This window comes from Leuciscus leuciscus, assembly GCF_965113295.1.
Source record: "Leuciscus leuciscus genome assembly, chromosome: 25".
Lineage (NCBI taxonomy): Eukaryota > Metazoa > Chordata > Actinopteri > Cypriniformes > Leuciscidae > Leuciscus > Leuciscus leuciscus.
In genome coordinates, this window is record NC_138724.1 from 30,955,171 (window position 1) to 30,976,344 (window position 21,174).

The 21,174-nt window shown below is 39.3% G+C and overlaps 3 protein-coding genes across 5 annotated transcripts in view; 2 read left to right on the forward strand and 1 right to left on the reverse strand.

Annotated features, from left to right (window-relative positions):
- Positions 1-682: 682 nt before the first annotated feature.
- On the reverse strand, positions 683-2,325 carry LOC309490699 (outer dynein arm-docking complex subunit 3-like; the record flags this gene model as incomplete). Its single annotated transcript, XM_082159912.1, has 5 exons — positions 2,261-2,325; positions 1,805-1,917; positions 1,615-1,692; positions 1,326-1,487; positions 683-868 (listed from the first exon to the last, which is right to left on the reverse strand). The coding sequence occupies exons 2-5, from the start codon at positions 1,823-1,825 to the stop codon at positions 683-685; spliced, it is 447 nt and encodes a 148-aa protein (XP_082016038.1). The 5' UTR covers positions 1,826-1,917; positions 2,261-2,325.
- A 329-nt stretch (positions 2,326-2,654) lies between these two features.
- Positions 2,655-8,256, forward strand: LOC309490700 (HMG domain-containing protein 3-like; the record flags this gene model as incomplete). Its single annotated transcript, XM_082159913.1, has 11 exons — positions 2,655-2,675; positions 3,098-3,219; positions 4,166-5,433; positions 5,530-5,669; positions 5,745-5,949; positions 6,050-6,154; positions 6,334-6,527; positions 6,604-6,745; positions 6,895-7,542; positions 7,633-7,787; positions 7,837-8,256. The coding sequence occupies exons 4-11, from the start codon at positions 5,550-5,552 to the stop codon at positions 8,254-8,256; spliced, it is 1,989 nt and encodes a 662-aa protein (XP_082016039.1). The 5' UTR covers positions 2,655-2,675; positions 3,098-3,219; positions 4,166-5,433; positions 5,530-5,549.
- Positions 8,174-21,174, forward strand: part of LOC309491256 (A disintegrin and metalloproteinase with thrombospondin motifs 9-like) — a 19,462-nt gene continuing 6,461 nt past the window's right edge. For 2 of the 3 annotated variants that reach the window (XM_082160745.1, XM_082160744.1), the window contains exons 1-6: positions 8,174-8,312; positions 8,949-9,122; positions 10,175-10,345; positions 12,061-12,252; positions 14,181-14,295; positions 15,012-15,201. In XM_082160745.1, coding sequence (XP_082016871.1) covers positions 8,256-8,312; positions 8,949-9,122; positions 10,175-10,345; positions 12,061-12,252; positions 14,181-14,295; positions 15,012-15,201 — 899 coding nt within the window. In that variant the 5' untranslated portion in view covers positions 8,174-8,255. The remainder of the gene's footprint in view (positions 8,313-8,948; positions 9,123-10,174; positions 10,346-12,060; positions 12,253-14,180; positions 14,296-15,011; positions 15,202-21,174) is intronic. The other variant, XM_082160746.1, reaches the window with a different exon arrangement.

Below are 21,174 nucleotides of genomic sequence, written 5' to 3' on the forward strand. Positions count from 1 at the left end.
CTGTCCCTCTATTGACAGCCTATGCAACTACCACTTTCAAGCCCCAGAAAGGGAATAAGTAATCACCGAAAAAGCACCGTGGCGCATGTGTGTTGTTGTTGCATGAACGCATGCTGGAGATTAATATTTTGTAAATAAGGTGGTAAATTATGTTTGTTTTTTTCGCAATATTTAATATTATTATATATTCGAATATTACGAATATTTCTTTTAAATATTTTTAAAAGATTACTTTAATGATGTCTATACTACCTTTCTGGGGCTTGAAAGTGGTAGTTGCGTAGCTGTCAATGGAGGGACAGAAAGCTTTCAGATTTCATAAACAAGATCTTAATTTGTGTTCCGAAGATGAAGAGTAATTAATGACAGAATTTTCAATTTTAGCTGAACTAACCCTTTAATGAAAGAAGTCTCTTATGCACACCTGTACAATTTAAAATAACTGTTTTGTATTTTAATCTATTTTATAATGTAATTTTTTCCTGTGATCAAAGCTGAATTTTCAGCAGCCATTCTTCATTCCCAGTGTCACATGATCCTTCAGAAATCATTCTAATATGCTGATTTGGTGCTCAAGAAACATTTATGATTATTATAAGAATAAGAATATATTTTTAATGGTATGGATGAGTGTCATTGGATAGCTTAAATTTTCAACATTAAATATATGGGGTATCATGCTTTATAATACACATCTGTGTGGGTTTATGTGTGTGTGCTGTGTCAGTCTGTACATGAACCAGTTCATCTGTTCTTTCTCAGATACCTGTAGTTTGTCCTTCTCTTTGAGGTATCCTCGCATTACGTTCTTTGCTTCATGACGTTTCAGCTGCGCTTCCTCCAATCTGTTTTCCAGAATGCGCAATTTCTATAAAACAAGCACACAAGTTCATTCATTTTCTTGCTTGAATTAACATATTTAATTGTGCTCATCCATACAGGGTGGCTAAACACTCTGCTTCCCACTAATCAAGACAGAGGGGAAGACGAAAGACTTGAGAGAAGGAAGAAGAGAATTTACAATGGAAGAATGACCACTTAGGGAAACTTATGGCAGAGTTCCCTTCTTTACTCTAATTCTCATTATGATGTGCAAAAAAATCGTATTCTCGTGAATTGTTTAGATTATATAATAATAATGGTGATTATAAAACTGTGGGCATGGTTTACAGTAATTACAGTAAGGAGAAATTGGGACAAAAATGATTTGACTGGAAAAAAAGGCTCAATATTCTTACTGCTTTTTTTCCTTTCGATTTTGGGAATTCTTAAATTGTAAGATTCACCAGTGTTTATTCAAAATAAAAATAAAAGACAATTTCTACCTTTTCCTCGTCTAGTTCCTGGTTGTCAGGCAGAGGCTTCATGCTCTCGTACTGGCGCTTCAACTCCTCCAAACGCTGCCTCTGTGTGTCAGTGGTTTGTTTCAAAGCATTCAGCTTCTTCGCTTTATCACAAACCTCCTTCTCCAGCACCGTCAGAGCCGACTGCACAACAAAAATGACTGTCAACCACAACTGATATGCAGGTGATTCTGTAACCACTGGATAGTACAAGTGAAAGAAGTGGAAAAAGGTTTTTAAATAACTGATATAAAGGTTCATTTAACCTCACCTTAACAGGCATGTTCCTAAATGATTCATTCTCCATCCCACGGTCTTGAAAAACATCCTTGGTTACTTGTTCCTCTCCCTGGAACAACCAAGACCAATTATGCATCAAATACATAAAGCTATAACGTGACTTAAATGATATGGATATGTTTTAACATTACATATGTGTGTGTGTGTTCATAATGTCTGACCTCAGCCAGTTTCTTGCGCATGTTTTCATTGGCATGTTTCAGCTGGAAGATGGATTCTCGGTTCCTCTCGATGACAGACTGAGAGCTTTCGAAATTTGCGTTTCTTTCTCTCTCTAGTGGACAGAGAGAAACATTCAGCGGCCATGCGAAGTTGGGTTTAATTAATGCAATATTAACTTTCTGTAGACAATTTGACTGAGCTCTTTATTCAATTTAAAAGTAATATAAATGTATTAAACAGCTATAGAAGCAACTTTGCTATATAATAACTCCAGGCTGACATTACAACACAACATTGCCATCCTTGAGAATACATAAGAGCAATAATAAGAAAACAATTGAAATACTCATTATTCCACTACTGCCGCAATATTACTGACTATTTAAGCAGGTTTTAAGTTAACGTTAACTGTTTCAGCTTAATTGGCGAAATCTGTAATAAAAAACTTAAGTTACCCAGAAGTAGAATTTTTCGCTGGAGCTCGGAAACATTTCGCTGAATAGCTTGCTTATTGATGCCAGGCATTATTTATAGCAGCTAGTTATTATTTTATAAAGGTTTAAATAAAGATTTCTGTCTCTAACTGTGTAACACCGCCAGTAAGTTAGTTTGAAACTCGTTTGTGTCTGAAACTCGATGTCGTTGCTTAGCAACTGAACCACAGCTGGACGTCGGCTCATGAATATTAATTAGTTACGTACCTTTACGCTCGAGAAAGTGAGAAGGTCCTCACTGCAGAACATGAAATCCATTGGGAGGAGTTGGATCCAGATCCAACTCCTCCCACTATATATACTTCGCCCCCACGCCCCACCACCAGATGAACCAGCATATCGGTGAAGGTGGTCGCCATTGTTTGCCCTCATCAATGTAAGTCTACATTTTGATTACTAATATAGTCGAGATAGATTAATAATTTAGTGTGCGTCTTTAAGTAATGATCACACTTAAATATATGTTAAAGTTTTGACAGTGTCCATACTTTTTGATAACGCCAAGACATGTTTAACTAGTCCGCTAAACTGCCAGCCATTAATGGTAAGTTAGGTCGTTTGTAGCGGTAACATTTGCACGCACGTGTAGAGGTGGCCTATCTATTTAGCTAAACTAATTAGCTTTGGATAATACTGCTGGTATGTTCATATGTTTATAGCTAGGGTAAGCTAACATGTGGTGTTGTCAGTCAGGTAGCTATCTAGTTAGCCAGGTTAGCCACGCTACTCACGAGGCAGGTTAGGCATCGCTAACTTGGCAAGACATAACCTTTGAAATGTATTTAACGTTCTTCATAGATGCACAGAACAGTGTTGCGACATGGGAGATTGTCCTTCAGAGATGCCAGAGCTGTTGCTCTAATTATCATTGCCCGTTCTGCGGACCAAAAGTCTTCAAACCCACCACGGAACTTCACATGGTAAAGTATCAAGTCTCCAACCACTTATCGTTGGCAGTACAGCATCAAGGCAAGTTGGCATTGATTTTTTTTTATTCGAAGTCATTTGAACATTATTCATTATTATAAATGTTGGTAATGTTGATATTATTTTACTGACGTTATCGGTTGCTTATTAGCCTAATTTGTTTTATGTAAGTCTTATAGTGTTGTAATGCTTGAACAATTAAATAACATATTGTTGGCCTTTTTTAGCATGCTTCTTACATCAGTCTATTTCATAAGTAAAATAGTCATAATCCAAATAATACATCAATTGTTGATTTAATAAGTTATATCATACCCGCATTACCACGACTTATGCCATTATGACTCACGACATTAAAGGTGGTATCAGTGATTTCAGGCCCAAAAATATTTTTGTCACATTCATCTAATCTTTCCTAACGATCCGCTAGCTGCCCTCCCCATAAGCATGCCGTCTAAAAAACGCGTCTCTGTAGGCAGCCTAGGCTCTGAGATCTGCACACAAAAACAAATGGTTTAGCCAAACACTCAAAACCAAAACAAATAGTGTTCCAACCAATCACAGACAGGGGGAGGGTGTTGTGAGGTTTTGTGCTCGTGCACGGCTGCACGCAAAGTCAGAGCTAAAGAAAAAGCTGGCTCAAAACCTCACAACACCCTCCTCCTGTCGGTGATTGGTTGGAACACTATTTGTTTTGGTTTTGAGTGTTTGGCTAAACCATTTGTTTTTGTGTGCAGATCTCAGAGCCTAGGCTGCCTACAGAGACGCGTTTTTTAGACGGCATGCTTATGGGGAGGGCAGCTAGCGGATCGTTAGGAAAGATTAGATGAATGTGACAAAAATATTTTTGGGCCTGAAATCACTGATACCACCTTTAAGTGTTATCCCTTTATTTACATTTCATATATATATTTTTTTTCTTTTTCTTTTTTTTTTCAGAATTCCTAATTGTCAAGTGCAACTTGCAGTGCAGAGAACAGGCACATTTTCACTGTTGTTACTGTTCAAAAACAGTCATAAGGAAAGTCCAGATTATAAAACATCTACAAGTATGTACAAAAAGACAAGTTCCACCCACAGAAACTGTTGAGACAGCTGCAATAATTGAACCAGTTGCCACCAGTGAACCAATTATTCCTTCAAATGAAGAAGAAGTTTCCTTTAAAGAATCAGCTGTGGCTGAAGGAGTCTCCTTGCCTGTAAAATTCCCGCCTGTTCTCAAAAATGTTCGTATTCAGAAAAAAGTGCAGTGCGTTCACTGTGGAGTAACCGTCAACAAGAAAAATCTAGATGTTCATGTTAAAAGAAAACACACTAAAAAGATCTGTGATGTTACATAAAATCGTCACCTACCTTCACAGTGCATAGACCCAGTTAGTGGTATATATGCAGTTGAAAAGTCATTTTACAGACCATGTTCTGTAATCCATGTACAGAAAAAAACCTCAGGTCCACATCCAGTTGTAATATGTGAAACAGATGAATGCAGTACCAATGCAGAATTAGCCACCCGAAGTGGCTTTCAGCACTTTGAGTGTATACATATGAAGTCGTTGCAGTTCTGTCCCTGGCCTAACAGGACACCTGTTGTCCTTGAGGAAGATGTCCTATTAGACATGATAGCTGCAAATGTGTTTGGGGAACCGACAAAAACATCCTGCATGAATGCCAAGGCTGCAGCAAGTGCAGCTTGTGTTCCACTGACTATTGGAGGTCCATCTACAAAAAAATACATTTCTGTGTATGAAAACAAAGTCTCATACTACAGTAGACTTGGTAGAGTCATTGCTTCCTATGACAGCACTCGCAACACGTGGCATTGTCCCTGTGCAAAGCCAAGAAGATCTTGTTTGCACAAAAACATAGCTAGGTGGCATCTCTTCCAGGTACACAGGCAGTTGTTTACATCCTCACCCATCGACAGACCTGCTCAGGGCCTAGCACAAGAACATGCCTTTCATGAAAGTACCAGATTGGAATATCCCCCCAGTGGTGAAGGTCTCAAACAGATGGTGTATTACTTGATGAAAAACAAAACTCTGCCAGCCGTACTCCCCCAGAAGTACATCACAGGCTCAATGACATTCCCAAACACCTTGTGCCAAAGGAGACTGTTTGCTCAGAATGTACAGGCAATGTGGTCCTAAGTGAGCCAGTGTTGATTACTTCCAAAGGAAAGTGTATAACGTACACTGGCATTGTTGAGGGTAAGTCTGAGTAAAATCTAGCTAATTAGTGTAACATCACTATGTTAAGCTGTCTGAATGAATACTTTTTTTGTGATTAAATTTTTTTTTTTACAGGATTTTCTACCTACTACCGCATGTGCAGCAACTGTGGTCTAAAATACCGCTATCAAGAGTGGACTGATGGTCTTCACAATTTTGATGACCATTTGCTGATGTCATTACACATGTGTGTTGTCCTGCGCCATTCACTCCAGGTTTTCTGTTATTAAAGGTTTTAATTATATGGTGTTCTTTTAAATTATCTATAATAACTAATCTTGTAAAAACAGACTCATCATGCCATTAGCAGAGCTGTTGAGGTTTTGGAGACCACAACACAACAGAAATTTCCACGTAAAGACAAAATCCTTCATGCGTACATGCATTTCGAAGCACTAACAGACCATGACTACGCATACTCCTGTGTTAAGTGTGGCTACCATCCAGCGGTTGTTGTGATGGATCTTCACAAAAAGGCGGCATTTAATATGCCTGGTAGGTCATATCAACATAAGAGCTACTTAATAATCTTAAAAATATTCTATAAACATTCTTATAAACATGTTCTTTGTTTCATTGAGAATTTTTATTACAGTGAGTGAGATTCCTGCTCCACCACCTGAGTATGACGGCAAGATCAATTTGAAAGACTTTTGGAGATCCGTGACTGCCGAAGTAGTTTGCCGGGGCCTATTGGGCAGTAAGGAGTTATTTTGTTAGAGTTAGACATACAAGTTTAACAAGTTGCATAATGGATAGCTACAATTGTTTTAAAATAATTGCATTAGACTAAATTGAGCAAGGGAAACTACTAACCAAATGTGTATATATTTTGTAGTTTTCACTGTTTTTACTTATTGAAAAAGAATTTTTTTTCAGGTGCCCGTCAAAATCCTTTTTTGGTGTCACCATCATACCACTACTGGGCTCCTTGGATTGGTCCCAACACCAGAAGAGAAGATGCAGTTTTAAATACTGAGTATGCCAAGATGCACGCCCCAAGACCAGCTACTGAAGATGCCGAACTTCAAGTTACAGAAGAGAGGCTAGAAGAAGTGCTTACCAATCTTAAGGTAATTTTGTTGTTTTGTTTTCTACATACATAAATCAATATATTGGATACTTTTTATTGCAACCTTGTATGTGCAGGTGGATGTGGTGCGGCGCCTTTGCAAGCAATGTGGTCTGGACCCATCAGGTTCCAAAATGGATCTTGTTCTAAGACTTAGACAGGAGATGAGAAACAGGTCATCTTATGACAAGGTTTTCCAGAAGGTTTGGGGGGCTTCAGGTAGGATTACTTTTGAGAAATATTTTAGTCCATGTAATGTGAATAGTGTTGTGTTCAACACGGTATTGCTTTCAATATAGTTTTCGTTTAAGACAGCTTAGAATTGTATATTTATTAGCGTAACCAAAACATATTTATTTTCTTTTTAGGGGGTTGGGCAGTCATCACATGCCCCTGTGGAGTTGTGTATTCCCTGAAGTTCCTTCTTCGGGCAGAGTCTCCGCGGGACTACGCAGATTGTCTTTTGTCTTTTAAACATTTCCCAAATATCAATATCTATGACTTTGCAAGGGGCTTAGCCACACACACTAACCTTAGGGAGCCAGAATGTATCCCTTTCAGACCTTATGAGGGACGACTAAAAGAGCCTACTCCAGAAAATATCAAACTAGCTGTTGAGGGTCAACTGAAAGTAAACCTCCTTTGGTTGAAGGAAAAAAAGGACAACGTGGATCCAGATTGTCACCCTGTTACAGGTTCAGCTGAACATTATGCACTTTACGATCTGTTTCATGAAAATAACACAAAAGATGCTCGAGATGCATTGCGTAAAATTCAGATAGTCCCAGAATTGGCAGGCTGGGTGAACAGTCAATGTGCTGAACAGCTTTTTTCTGACATGAGAAAAAACAATTACTTCCTCAACACACTCACTCCATCTGGACACATTTTCATGATGCGAAATATACTACAGCATTACAACACAAAACAAAATAAGAAGATACAAGATGGCATCAGAAAGATTGTACCACAAAATGCCCAGTTGCATTTAGATGTACATGGACAAATAATAATGGGTAACTCAGTTCATTTGTTTATACGTTTTTATTCCTGTCATGACTTTTCTGTGTTATATTACAATTTTCTTTTGATTGGTGCTACCCCAGTAGCCACAGCCTCAGATGGGACACCTGCAGCCACAGCCTCAGATGGGACACCTGCAGCCACAGCCTCAGATGGGACACCTGCAGCCACAGCCTCAGATGGGACACCTGCAGCCACAGCCTCAGATGGGACACCTACAGCCACAGCCTCAGATGGGGCACCTGCAGCCACAGCCTCAGATGGGACACCTGCAGCCACAGCCTCAGATGGGACACCTGCAACCACAGCCTCAGATGGGACACCTGCAACCACAGCCTCAGATGGGACACCTGCAGCCACAGCCTCAGATGGGACACCTGCAGCCACAGCCTCAGATGGGACACCTGCAACCACAGCCTCAGATGGGACACCTGCAGCCACAGCCTCAGATGGGACACCTGCAGCCACAGCCTCAGATGGGACACCTGCAGCCACAGCCTCAGATGGGACACCTGCAGCCACAGCCTCAGATGGGACACCTGCAGCCACAGCCTCAGATGGGACACCTGCAGCCACAGCCTCAGATGGGACACCTGCAGCCACAGCCTCAGCCACAGCCTCAGATGGGACACCTGCAGCCACAGCCTCAGATGGGACACCTGCAGCCACAGCCTCAGATGGGACACCTGGATCCGTGGCTAGGCTGATGCATGCAGAAAGGGAAATAAAAGACTTCCGGCGCTGGGAAGGCCCGGAAACTTTGGTAAATTTCCTTTTGACAGTCTCCAATGGACCTTTTGATTGTCATGATTTCACCAACACTTGTTCGTGCTCCACAAAATAACTCAATTGTGGGGTCGGGGAAATTGTGGAGAGTGCTGATATGTATTTTTCATTTTCCAGCATGACTGATTATTGCTTGGTCCTAATTCTATTCCATATTTTTCCCTTCTAAAAACACATATTTTGCCAATAAATATATTTTATTTATATATTTTATAAACAAAATGTTTTCCCCAAAAGTAAAATACTAGGAACAGTATGTGAGTATTCTAATCTGATTAATCAAAGAAATAGTCCAGTTTCCCAAAGCCAACTATGGTCTCCAGTTCTGTCATTAACAATAGAGTTCAGTGGAAATTACGATCATAGTCGGCCAACGATGCTTTAGGGAAACGCACCCCAGATGTAGTAAATCCACCCAGTGTTCTGATTGGCTGAGGCGTTAGGTCACATGGGTCGTCCATCGCTACACCAGTTAACCCCGTCATTCCCCCGCGGTCTGGAAGCAATCATGACCTCTCAGAAATCAGAGGAAGAACACGTAACACACACAACACCAGTGGTGTAACACAGACGTCCCGTGATCATGCGCTTGTGTGTGTGTGTGTGTGTGCAGTGCTCGGTGAGCTGTGGCGCTGGCGTTCAGTCCCGCGAGGTCTTCTGCAGGTTAAAGGTCAGAGGTCGCGTCAGGGATGACCTGTGTGACGAGCGTGTGCGTCCCGTGTCGATCCGCTCCTGCTTCCTCTCCGGGTGTCACACACACAGCTGGACGGCTCACGGGTGGCGGGACGTGAGTAACACATGCAGAAACGTCACGGGTCACACACACGTTACACTCGTGCTGATACTCTGTGTCTGGACCTGGTTAAGGGGATTTCCCAGCCTCATCAGCTGAAACATTTTTTTATTTTTTATTTATTATTATTATAATTTTTTTCTATTTTTTTTATTATTATTATTATTATTTTTTTAATTTACATTTAATCTTTTTTAAATAAAAAATATATAGTAAATGGATTCATAGGACTTTTACTGCACATAAGATGCTTTTGTAAAACATTTTTGATTTAAAACAACTGTGTGCGCAGTGTGAAAATTGTTTCCACATTCTTTTCAATGTAGAGAAAGATGAAGAAAATCAAGAATAAAAGTCCCCATTTCAAACCAAAATATTAAAAAAATTTGCATAAAGGAAAGGAAGTCTGTTTTTAGGAGCTTTCTGCCTGATCTTGCTGGTCCTGAAACAGGAGTTGTGATCCGTGTCTCTCAGCTGAGGGTGTGTGTGATAAGATCATCTCCAGAACAACAGCTCAGACTTCAGACAGTCTCATATAAAACACAGCGGATTGATGTTTCTGCTGGTTATGGTTATGGAGGAGCTGTCGTCTGACATCTAATCTGCTTGATTTGTGTCTATCTGACCTTTGACCTCAAACATGGCTCTCCTGTGTGTGTGTGTGTGTGTGTGTGTGTGTGTGAGTGTGAGCTGAGATGGTGCAACAGCGCCCTCTCCTGGAGGATCTCAACACTTCATCCTTAAATACCAGCAGATTTAAATGGGAATTATTCAGTTTAGTGTTCTGACTTATTAGCCAATCACAGGAGTTGAGGGCCGGACTATCTGTTTGACTGACAGATAAAATAATATAATAATAATAATATGCTTCCCCAACCACACACAGCCTAGGTTACAGCAGAAATATGTTTCATGCAGAGAAAGTTATTACAGTTTGATGAAAGATTTGTCTTTGTGTGTGTGTGTGTGTGTGTGTGTGTGTGTGTGTGTGTGTGTGTGTGTGTGTGTGTGTGTGTGTGTGTGTGTGTGTGTGTGTGTGTGTCCAGTGTAACGCCACCTGTGGACGAGGCGTGAGGTCCAGGTCAGTGATTTGTCTGGACGGAGGGATGAACGTGGTTCCTGAACGTGTGTGTGACGCCTCAGCCAAACCTCACACACACGAGCCGTGCCACAGCGCCACCTGTCAGCACGTGTGGGTCACTGCAGCCTGGAGTCAGGTGTGTGTGTGTGTGTGTGTGTGTGTGTGTGTGTGTGTGTATGTGTGTCAATCACAGCATCAGCCTGAGCTTCTGCTCAGCACAAATATTGATGTATGATGACAGTTTGGAGTTTCGCATGAAATAAATTCCCAAAAAATAAGTAAAATAAATAAATAACTGAAACTCTTCCGTCACATAAAAAAACAAAAACATAAATAAATATTAAAATAATGCAATTTCTTCACTTGCTTTTCCAATCCAAGTACATTAAAAATGAATTAATAAATAATGAAATTGCTTCACTTGCTACTCCAATTCACACTCAAAAAACAAAATAAATAAATATTAGAATAAGTATTAGTATTAGTAAACATTTCTTCACTTGCTGTTCAAATCAATATAAAAATCAATAAAAAATTAAATAAATACATACATAAATGAATTATTTTACTTATTGTGCCATTTCACATAAAATATAAATAATGCATTAATATTTATTCAAATAATGACATTTCTTCACTTGTTTCTCAAATTCATATTAAAAATCCAAATAATAACGAAATCTTAAAAAATAACAAAATGTATAAATAGAAACAAATAAAAAAATGAAATAATAAATAAATAATAGATAATGAAATTTATTTACATGTGCCTCCAATAAATAAATAGCTTCACTTGTTCAAATTCCACTTAATTGTTTTAAATAAATAATAAAATAAATGAATCATTAATTAAATTCCTTCACTTTTTGCTCCAACTCATATTTAAAAAAAATTCAAATAATAATAAATGTTAAAATAACTAAATTTCACACAAAACGCACAACAAATAATAAATAATTGAATATAAAAGTAATGGAATTCCTTTATTTGCTTCGTCAAAGTCACATAAAATTTGAATCATAAATAAATATTAAAATAATGAAATCCCTTCACTTGCTGCTGCAATTTACATAAATAAATGAATAATTAATTAATTGGTTAATTAGTTAATAGTTAATAAAGTTAGTTAAATAATATTTAATCAGTTCATTATATAATAGTAATACAAATAATTATAAAAATTCCTGGTAACACTTTACAATAAGGTTCATTAGTTAACATGAACTAAGAATGAACTGCACTTCTACAGCATTAATTAATCTTAGTTAATATTAATTTAAACATTTAATAATACGTTATAACAATCAAAGGTTGTATTTGTTAACATTAGTCAATGCACTGTGAACTAACATGAACAAACAATGAACAGCTGGATTTTTATTAACTAATATTAACAAAGATTAATCTTGTCTCAGATAATGTTCCTTTTGTTTTGTTCTGTGAAAAATATAAATAAAAAGTTCTAAAAAAAAATAAAACTAATAATAATGTAACAAATGTATTGCTGATTGTTATTTCATGTCAGTTAATACATTATCTAATGTTAACTACTGTAAAGGGTTACGCTTTATTTTCAGGTGTCATTGTTACAGTGTAATTATATATTTAAGTACTGAGTAATATTAAGCATCTACATGTACTTACTATTAGGGTTAGGGTAGGATTTGGATTTGGTTAAGGGTTGGTTGCATGTAATTATGCATAATTTACTGTTATTACTATGGTAAGTACAATATATGTAACAAGGACACTGTAAAATAAAGTAAAGTGTTACCAAATTCATACACATACACATTATAATGGTCTCCCAGTGTTTTTGTATGATGAGGAGTGTGGTTGATGTGTGTTCAGTGTTCGGTGAGCTGCGGCTCTGGACTCCAGCGCCGGGCGGTTCGTTGCTCTGCCCTGACCTCTGACCTCCGGCTGACCTCTGACCTGCAGTCGTTCTCTCAGTGTAGCGAGCGTCGGCTGACCGACAGCAGACCCTGTCGACTCCCAGCCTGTCCATCAGCTGGAGCCTGGAGCGCCGGCCCCTGGAGTCAGGTGAGGGCCCGTGATGGGTAACTCATTACAAGTCACTTGAGTTAAGTAATCAGATTACTTTTTCAAGTCACTTGAGTTAAGTAATCAGATTACTTTTTCAAGTCACTTGAGTTACGTAATCAGATTACTTTTTCAAGTAATTAGTAAAGTAACGCATTACTTTTTCAATTTACAACAACATATCTAAGTTACTTTTTCAAATAAGTAACGCTAGTTACTTTTTCACATGTATTGACTGACAGCTCTCCTGTCCCCATGTTGAGAGAAATGTGTTGTGTGTGAACAAGATGGTTATTGTAGTTCTAGACTAAATGTGAACATGCATTTACTCAGTATCATTTATTCAATATTCCTCAAAATGAATACAAACAGTAAAATTAAATTTCAGAATTTTATGCAAAATGTTTATAATTAACTATATTAAATTACACAAATATACTTTATGTATTTAATCTCACTTTATTAACCAATGTCTTTGCTGCTGACCTTCAATCTAATTTAACCATACTAATAAGCAAAAATTACTTTAGATTAGATTTAGAAATAAGAGTGTTGAACTTCCTTCTACTGTATCCTATTGTTCTTTAAACAGCAGCTGAAAGATTTAAATATGCATCTACTGTACAGGAGTAAATATGTATTTCCTTCAGTCTGAGGCTTATTCATTTCACTTTTGGTGTGAAAGGGCCCTTAACATTTGCCAAAAATAGAACTTTTTTGTTATTAAAAAACAAACAAGCAAGGTGAGAAAAAGTAACGGAAAAGTATTGTAATGCATTACTTTTCATAAAAAAGTAACTAAGTTACTCGGTATTGTAACGCATTACTTTCCATAAAAAGTAACTAAGTAACGCAATATTGTAACGCATTACTTTTCATAAAAGTTACTAAGTAACGCAATATTGTAACGCATTACTTTTCATAAAAAGTTACTAAGTAACAGAATATTGTAACACATTACTTTTCATAAAAGTTACTAAGTAACGCAATATTGTAACGCATTACTTTTCATAAAAAGTTACTAAGTAACAGAATATTGTAACGCATTACTTTCCATAAAAAGTAATTTAGTAACAGAATATTGTAACGCATTACTTTCCATAAAAGTAATTTGGTAACAGAATATTGTAACACATTCCTTTCCATAAAAAGTAACTAAGTAACGCAATATTGTAACGCATTTCTTTTCATAAAAAGTTACTAAGTAATGGAATATTGTAACATTACTTTTCATAAAAGTTACTAAGTAACGCAATATTGTAACACATTACTTTCCATAAAAAAGTAATTAACTCAATATTGTAACGCATTACTTTTCATAAAAAGTTACTAAGTAACAGAATATTGTAACGCATTACTTTCAATAAAAAGTAATTTAGTAACAGAATATTGTAACACATTCCTTTCCATAAAAAGTAACTAAGTAACGCAATATTGTAATGCATTACTTTTCATAAAAAGTTACTAAGTAACGCAATATTGTAACACATTACTTTTCATAAAAAGGTACTAAGTAACGGAATATTGTAACATTACTTTTTATAAAAGTTACTAAGTAATGCAATATTGTAACACATTACTTTCCATAAAAAGTAACTAAGTAACGCAATATTGTAACGCATTACTTTTCATAAAAAGTAACTAAGTAACAGAATATTGTAACACATTACTTTCCATAAAAAGTAACTAAGTAACGCAATATTGTAACACATTACTTTCCATAAAAAGTAACTAAGTAATAGAATATTGTAACGCATTACTTTTCATAAAAAGTAATTAAGTAAAGTAATTTTGTAACCATTACTTTTCCTAAAAAGTTACTATATTACAGTTAATAACTTTTTTGGGAGTAACGCAATATTGTAATGCAACACATAAGCTGGCTCTCTGTGTGCTATGGGCCTGACGTGTGTTGTGTTGTGTCTCAGTGCTCTCAGACGTGTGGTGCTGGAGTAATGCGGAGGACGGTGGAGTGTGTCGGCGCTGTGACCTGCTCATCGTCCAGCCGGCCTGAGTCTAGCGCCACCTGCAGGCAGACGGACTGTGAGTGTGTGTGTGTGAGAGAGAGAGAGAGAGTGTGTGAGTTAGTAAGTCTAGCGCCACCTGCAGGCAGACCGACTGTGAGTGTGTGAGAGAGAGAGAGAGAGAGAGAGAGAGAGAGAGAGAGAGAATGTGTGTGTAGGTAAGTCTAGCGCCACCTGCAGGCAGACGGACTGTGAGTGTGTGTGAGAGAGAGAGAGAGAGAGAGAGAGAGAGTATGTGTGTGTAGGTAAGTCTAGCGCCACCTGCAGGCAGACGGACTGTGAGTGTGTGTGTGAGAGAGAGAGAGAGAGAGTGTGTAAGTAAGTCTAGCGCCACCTGCAGGCAAACGGACTGTGAGTGTGTGTGTGTGAGAGAGAGAGAGTGTGTGAGTAAGTAAGTCTAGCGCCACCTGCAGGCAAACGGACTGTGAGTGTGTGTGTGTGAGAGAGAGAGAGTGTGTGAGTAAGTAAGTCTAACGCCACCTGCAGGCAGACCGACTGTGAGTGTGTGTGTGTGTGAGAGAGAGAGAGAGAGAGAGAGAGAGTGTGTGTGTAAGTAAGTCTAGTGCCACCTGCAGGCAAACAGACTGTGAGTGTGTGTGTGTGAGAGAGAGAGTGTGTGTGAGTAAGTAAGTCTAACGCCACCTGTAGGCAGACGAACTGTGAGTGTGTGTGAGAGAGAGAGAGAGAGAGAGAGAGAGTGTGTGTAAGTAAGTCTATGTGGGTGTGTGTGCTCAGGTGAACTCCTCTCCAGCTGCCGGCAGCTCCAGGTGAAGGGAGGCGTCAGGAGAGACGGAGAACATCACATCACAGTTCGCTTTAGAATCCTGCGTGTTTACTGTGCCGAGATGCACAGCGCTTTCCCGAAGGAGTACGTGACGCTGCGCAGCGGACAGACCGACAACTATTCAGAGGTGTACGGGTACAGGTAAACACTCCTGAGAAACACTGAGCACTAAACACACTACAGTACTGACTCACACACACCTGAGAAACACTGAACACACTACAGTACTGACTCACACACACCTGAGAAACACTGAACACTAAACACACTACAGTACTGACTCACACACACCTGAGAAACACTGAACACACTACAGTACTGACTCACACACACCTGAGAAACACTGAACACACTACAGTACTGACTCACACACACCTGAGAAACACTGAACACTAAACACACTACAGTACTGACTCACACACACCTGAGAAACACTGAGCTCTAAACACACTACAGTTCTGACTCACACACACCTGAGAAACACTGAGCACTAAACACACTACAGTACTGACTCACACACACCTGAGAAACACTGAGCACTAAACACACTACAGTACTGACTCACACACACCTGAGAAACACTGAGCACTAAACACACTACAGTACTGACTCACACACACCTGAGAAACACTGAGCACTAAACACACTACAGTACTGACTCACACACACCTGAGAAACACTGAGCTCTAAACACACTACAGTACTGACTCACACACACCTGAGAAACACTGAGCTCTAAACACACTACAGTACTGACTCACACACACCTGAGAAACACTGAGCACTAAACACACTACAGTACTGACTCACACACACCTGAGAAACACTGAGCTCTAAACACACTACAGTACTGACTCACACACACCTGAGAAACACTGAGCTCTAAACACACTACAGTACTGACTCACACACACCTGAGAAACACTGAGCACTAAACACACTACAGTACTGACTCACACACACCTGAGAAACACTGAGCACTAAACACACTACAGTACTGACTCACACACTCCTGAGAAACACTGAGCTCTAAACACACTACAGTACTGACTCACACACACCTGAGAAACACTGAGCTCTAAACACACTACAGTACTGACTCACACACACCTGAGAAACACTGAACACTAAACACACTACAGTACTGACTCACACACACCTGAGAAACACTGAACACTAAACACACTACAGTACTGACTCACACACACCTGAGAAACACTGAACACTAAACACACTACAGTACTGACTCACACACACCTGAGAAACACTGAGCACTAAACACACTACAGTACTGACTCACACACACCTGAGAAACACTGAGCACTAAACACACTACAGTACTGACTCACACACACCTGAGAAACACTGAGCACTAAACACACTACAGTACTGACTCACACACACCTGAGAAACACTGAGCACTAAACACACTACAGTACTGACTCACACACACCTGAGAAACACTGAGCTCTAAACACACTACAGTTCTGACTCACACACACCTGAGAAACACTGAGCACTAAACACACTACAGTACTGACTCACACACACCTGAGAAACACTGAGCTCTAAACACACTACAGTACTGACTCACACACACCTGAGAAACACTGAACACTAAACACACTACAGTTCTGACTCACACACACCTGAGAAACACTGAGCTCTAAACACACTACAGTTCTGACTCACACACACCTGAGAAACACTGAACACTGAACACACTACAGTTCTGACTCACACACACCTGAGAAACACTGAGCACTAAACACACTACAGTTCTGACTCACACACACCTGAGAAACACTGAACACTAAACACACTACAGTTCTGACTCACACACACCTGAGAAACACTGAGCTCTAAACACACTACAGTACTGACTCACACACACCTGAGAAACACTGAGCTCTAAACACACTACAGTACTGACTCACACACACCTGAGAAACACTGAGCTCTAAACACACTACAGTACTGACTCACACACACCTGAGAAACACTGAACACTAAACACACTACAGTTCTGACTCACACACACCTGAGAAACACTGAACACTAAACACACTACAGTACTGACTCACACACACCTGAGAAACACTGAGCACTAAACACACTACAGTTCTGACTCACACACACCTGAGAAACACTGAGCACTAAACACACTACAGTACTGACTCACACACACCTGAGAAACACTGAGCTCTAAACACACTACAGTACTGACTCACACACACCTGAGAAACACTGAACACACTACAGTACTGACTCACACACACCTGAGAAACACTGAGCTCTAAACACACTACAGTTCTGACTCACACACACCTGAGAAACACTGAGCTCTAAACACACTACAGTACTGACTCACACACACCTGAGAAACACTGAGCACTAAACACACTACAGTTCTGACTCACACACACCTGAGAAACACTGAGCACTAAACACACTACAGTACTGACTCACACACACCTGAGAAACACTGAGCACTAAACACACTACAGTACTGACTCACACACACCTGAGAAACACTGAGCACTAAACACACTACAGTACTGACTCACACACACCTGAGAAACACTGAACACTAAACACACTACAGTTCTGACTCACACACACCTGAGAAACACTGAGCTCTAAACACACTACAGTTCTGACTCACACACACCTGAGAAACACTGAGCTCTAAACACACTACAGTACTGACTCACACACACCTGAGAAACACTGAGCTCTAAACACACTACAGTACTGACTCACACACACCTGAGAAACACTGAGCACTAAACACACTACAGTTCTGACTCACACACACCTGAGAAACACTGAGCTCTAAACACACTACAGTACTGACTCACACACACCTGAGAAACACTGAGCTCTAAACACACTACAGTACTGACTCACACACACCTGAGAAACACTGAACACTAAACACACTACAGTTCTGACTCACACACACCTGAGAAACACTGAACACTAAACACACTACAGTTCTGACTCACACACACCTGAGAAACACTGAGCACTAAACACACTACAGTTCTGACTCACACACACCTGAGAAACACTGAGCACTAAACACACTACAGTTCTGACTCACACACACCTGAGAAACACTGAGCACTAAACACACTACAGTTCTGACTCACACACACCTGAGAAACACTGAGCTCTAAACACACTACAGTACTGACTCACACACACCTGAGAAACACTGAGCACTAAACACACTACAGTACTGACTCACACACACCTGAGAAACACTGAGCTCTAAACACACTACAGTACTGACTCACACACACCTGAGAAACACTGAACACACTACACTACTGACTCACACACACCTGAGAAACACTAAACACACTACAGTTCTGACTCACACACACCTGAGAAACACTGAGCTCTAAACACACTACAGTACTGACTCACACACACCTGAGAAACACTGAACACACTACAGTTCTGACTCACACACACCTGAGAAACACTGAGCACTAAACACACTACAGTACTGACTCACACACACCTGAGAAACACTAAACACACTACAGTACTGACTCACACACACCTGAGAAACACTAAACACACTACAGTACTGACTCACACACACCTGAGAAACACTGAACACACTACACTACTGACTCACACACACCTGAGAAACACTGAGCTCTAAACACACTACAGTACTGACTCACACACACCTGAGAAACACTGAGCTCTAAACACACTACAGTACTGACTCACACACACCTGAGAAACACTGAACACACTACACTACTGACTCACACACACCTGAGAAACACTGAGCTCTAAACACACTACAGTACTGACTCACACACACCTGAGAAACACTGAGCACTAAACACACTACAGTTCTGACTCACACACACCTGAGAAACACTGAGCACTAAACACACTTCAGTTCTGACTCACACACACCTGAGAAACACTGAGCACTAAACACACTACAGTTCTGACTCACACACACCTGAGAAACACTGAGCACTAAACACACTACAGTTCTGACTCACACACACCTGAGAAACACTGAGCACTAAACACACTTCAGTTCTGACTCACACACACCTGAGAAACACTGAGCACTAAACACACTACAGTACTGACTCACACACACCTGAGAAACACTGAACACTGAACACACTACAGTACTGACTCACACACACCTGAGAAACACTGAACACTAAACACACTACAGTACTGACTCACACACACCTGAGAAACACTGAACACTAAACACACTACAGTACTGACTCACACACACCTGAGAAACACTGAACACACTACAGTACTGACTCACACACACCTGAGAAACACTGAACACTAAACACACTACAGTACTGACTCACACACACCTGAGAAACACTGAACACTAAACACACTACAGTACTGACTCACACACACCTGAGAAACACTAAACACACTACAGTACTGACTCACACACACCTGAGAAACACTGAACTCTAAACACACTTCAGTACTGACTCACACACTCCTGAGAAACACTGAACACACTACAGTACTGACTCACACACACCTGAGAAACACTGAACACTAAACACACTACAGTACTGACTCACACACTCCTGAGAAACACTGAACACACTACAGTACTGACTCACACACACCTGAGAAACACTGAACTCTAAACACACTTCAGTACTGACTCACACACACCTGAGAAACACTGAACACTAAACACACTACAGTACTGACTCACACACACCTGAGAAACACTGAACACTAAACACACTACAGTACTGACTCACACACACCTGAGAAACACTGAGCACTAAACACACTACAGTACTGACTCACACACACCTGAGAAACACTGAGCACTAAACACACTACAGTACTGACTCACACACACCTGAGAAACACTGAGCACTAAACACACTACAGTACTGACTCACACACACCTGAGAAACACTGAGCACTAAACACACTACAGTACTGACTCACACACACCTGAGAAACACTGAGCACTAAACACACTACAGTACTGACTCACACACACCTGAGAAACACTGAGCACTAAACACACTACAGTACTGACTCACACACACCTGAGAAACACTGAGCTCTAAACACACTACAGTACTGACTCACACACACCTGAGAAACACTGAGCTCTAAACACACTACAGTACTGACTCACACACACCTGAGAAACACTGAACACTAAACACACTACAGTACTGACTCACACAGGGCATATGATGTATATTTATAACAAACTAGTTAATAGATGAATAAATTATTTTTGCAATTATAATAAAACAAATAAAAATAAAGAATTATAATATATATATATATATATATATATTAAATATATATATATATATTAAATATATAAATATATTTCATAAATATATTAACCGGGTATCAAATCATCATATTAGAATGATTTCTGAAGGATCATGTGACACTGAAGACTGGAGTAATGATGCTGAACATTCAGCTTTGACCACAGGAATAAATTACATTATATTACTATATATTCACATAGAAAACAGCTGTTTTACATTATAATAATATTGCACAATTTTTACATTACTAGTGTGTGTGCAGTGGGTCTTCCTAATTTCAAATGAAAAAATTTGAGCATTTATTGGCAGAAAATGACAACTAGTCAAAATAACAAAACAAAAAAAGATGCCATGTTTTCAGACCTCGAATAATGCGAAGTAAACACATTTATATTCAGCATTATTCCACCAAATATTGATTTCTGAAGTTAAAACATTTAGTATATGAATAATATAAAAACAATAATATGAAAAAATACATAAATAAATGTATAATAAAGTAATATACAGTCAGAACAAACATTATTCAGACACCAGATATCATCTCTGATATTGTTTCACTAGTGTGATCAGGACACTATAGTTCATTTCTGTAAGTGAGGAGAGCAAAATAAAGTAAACTGAGACATATTATACCCAATAACTCTTCATACAGAGACTACCAGTGACATTTGGGACCATAAATGATTCAGACACTTTGAGCTGATCATGTTTTGCTGAAGTGTTTTGTCTTTAATTGCTAATGCTCTTTTTACACACAGACTGAACAAAATGAAGC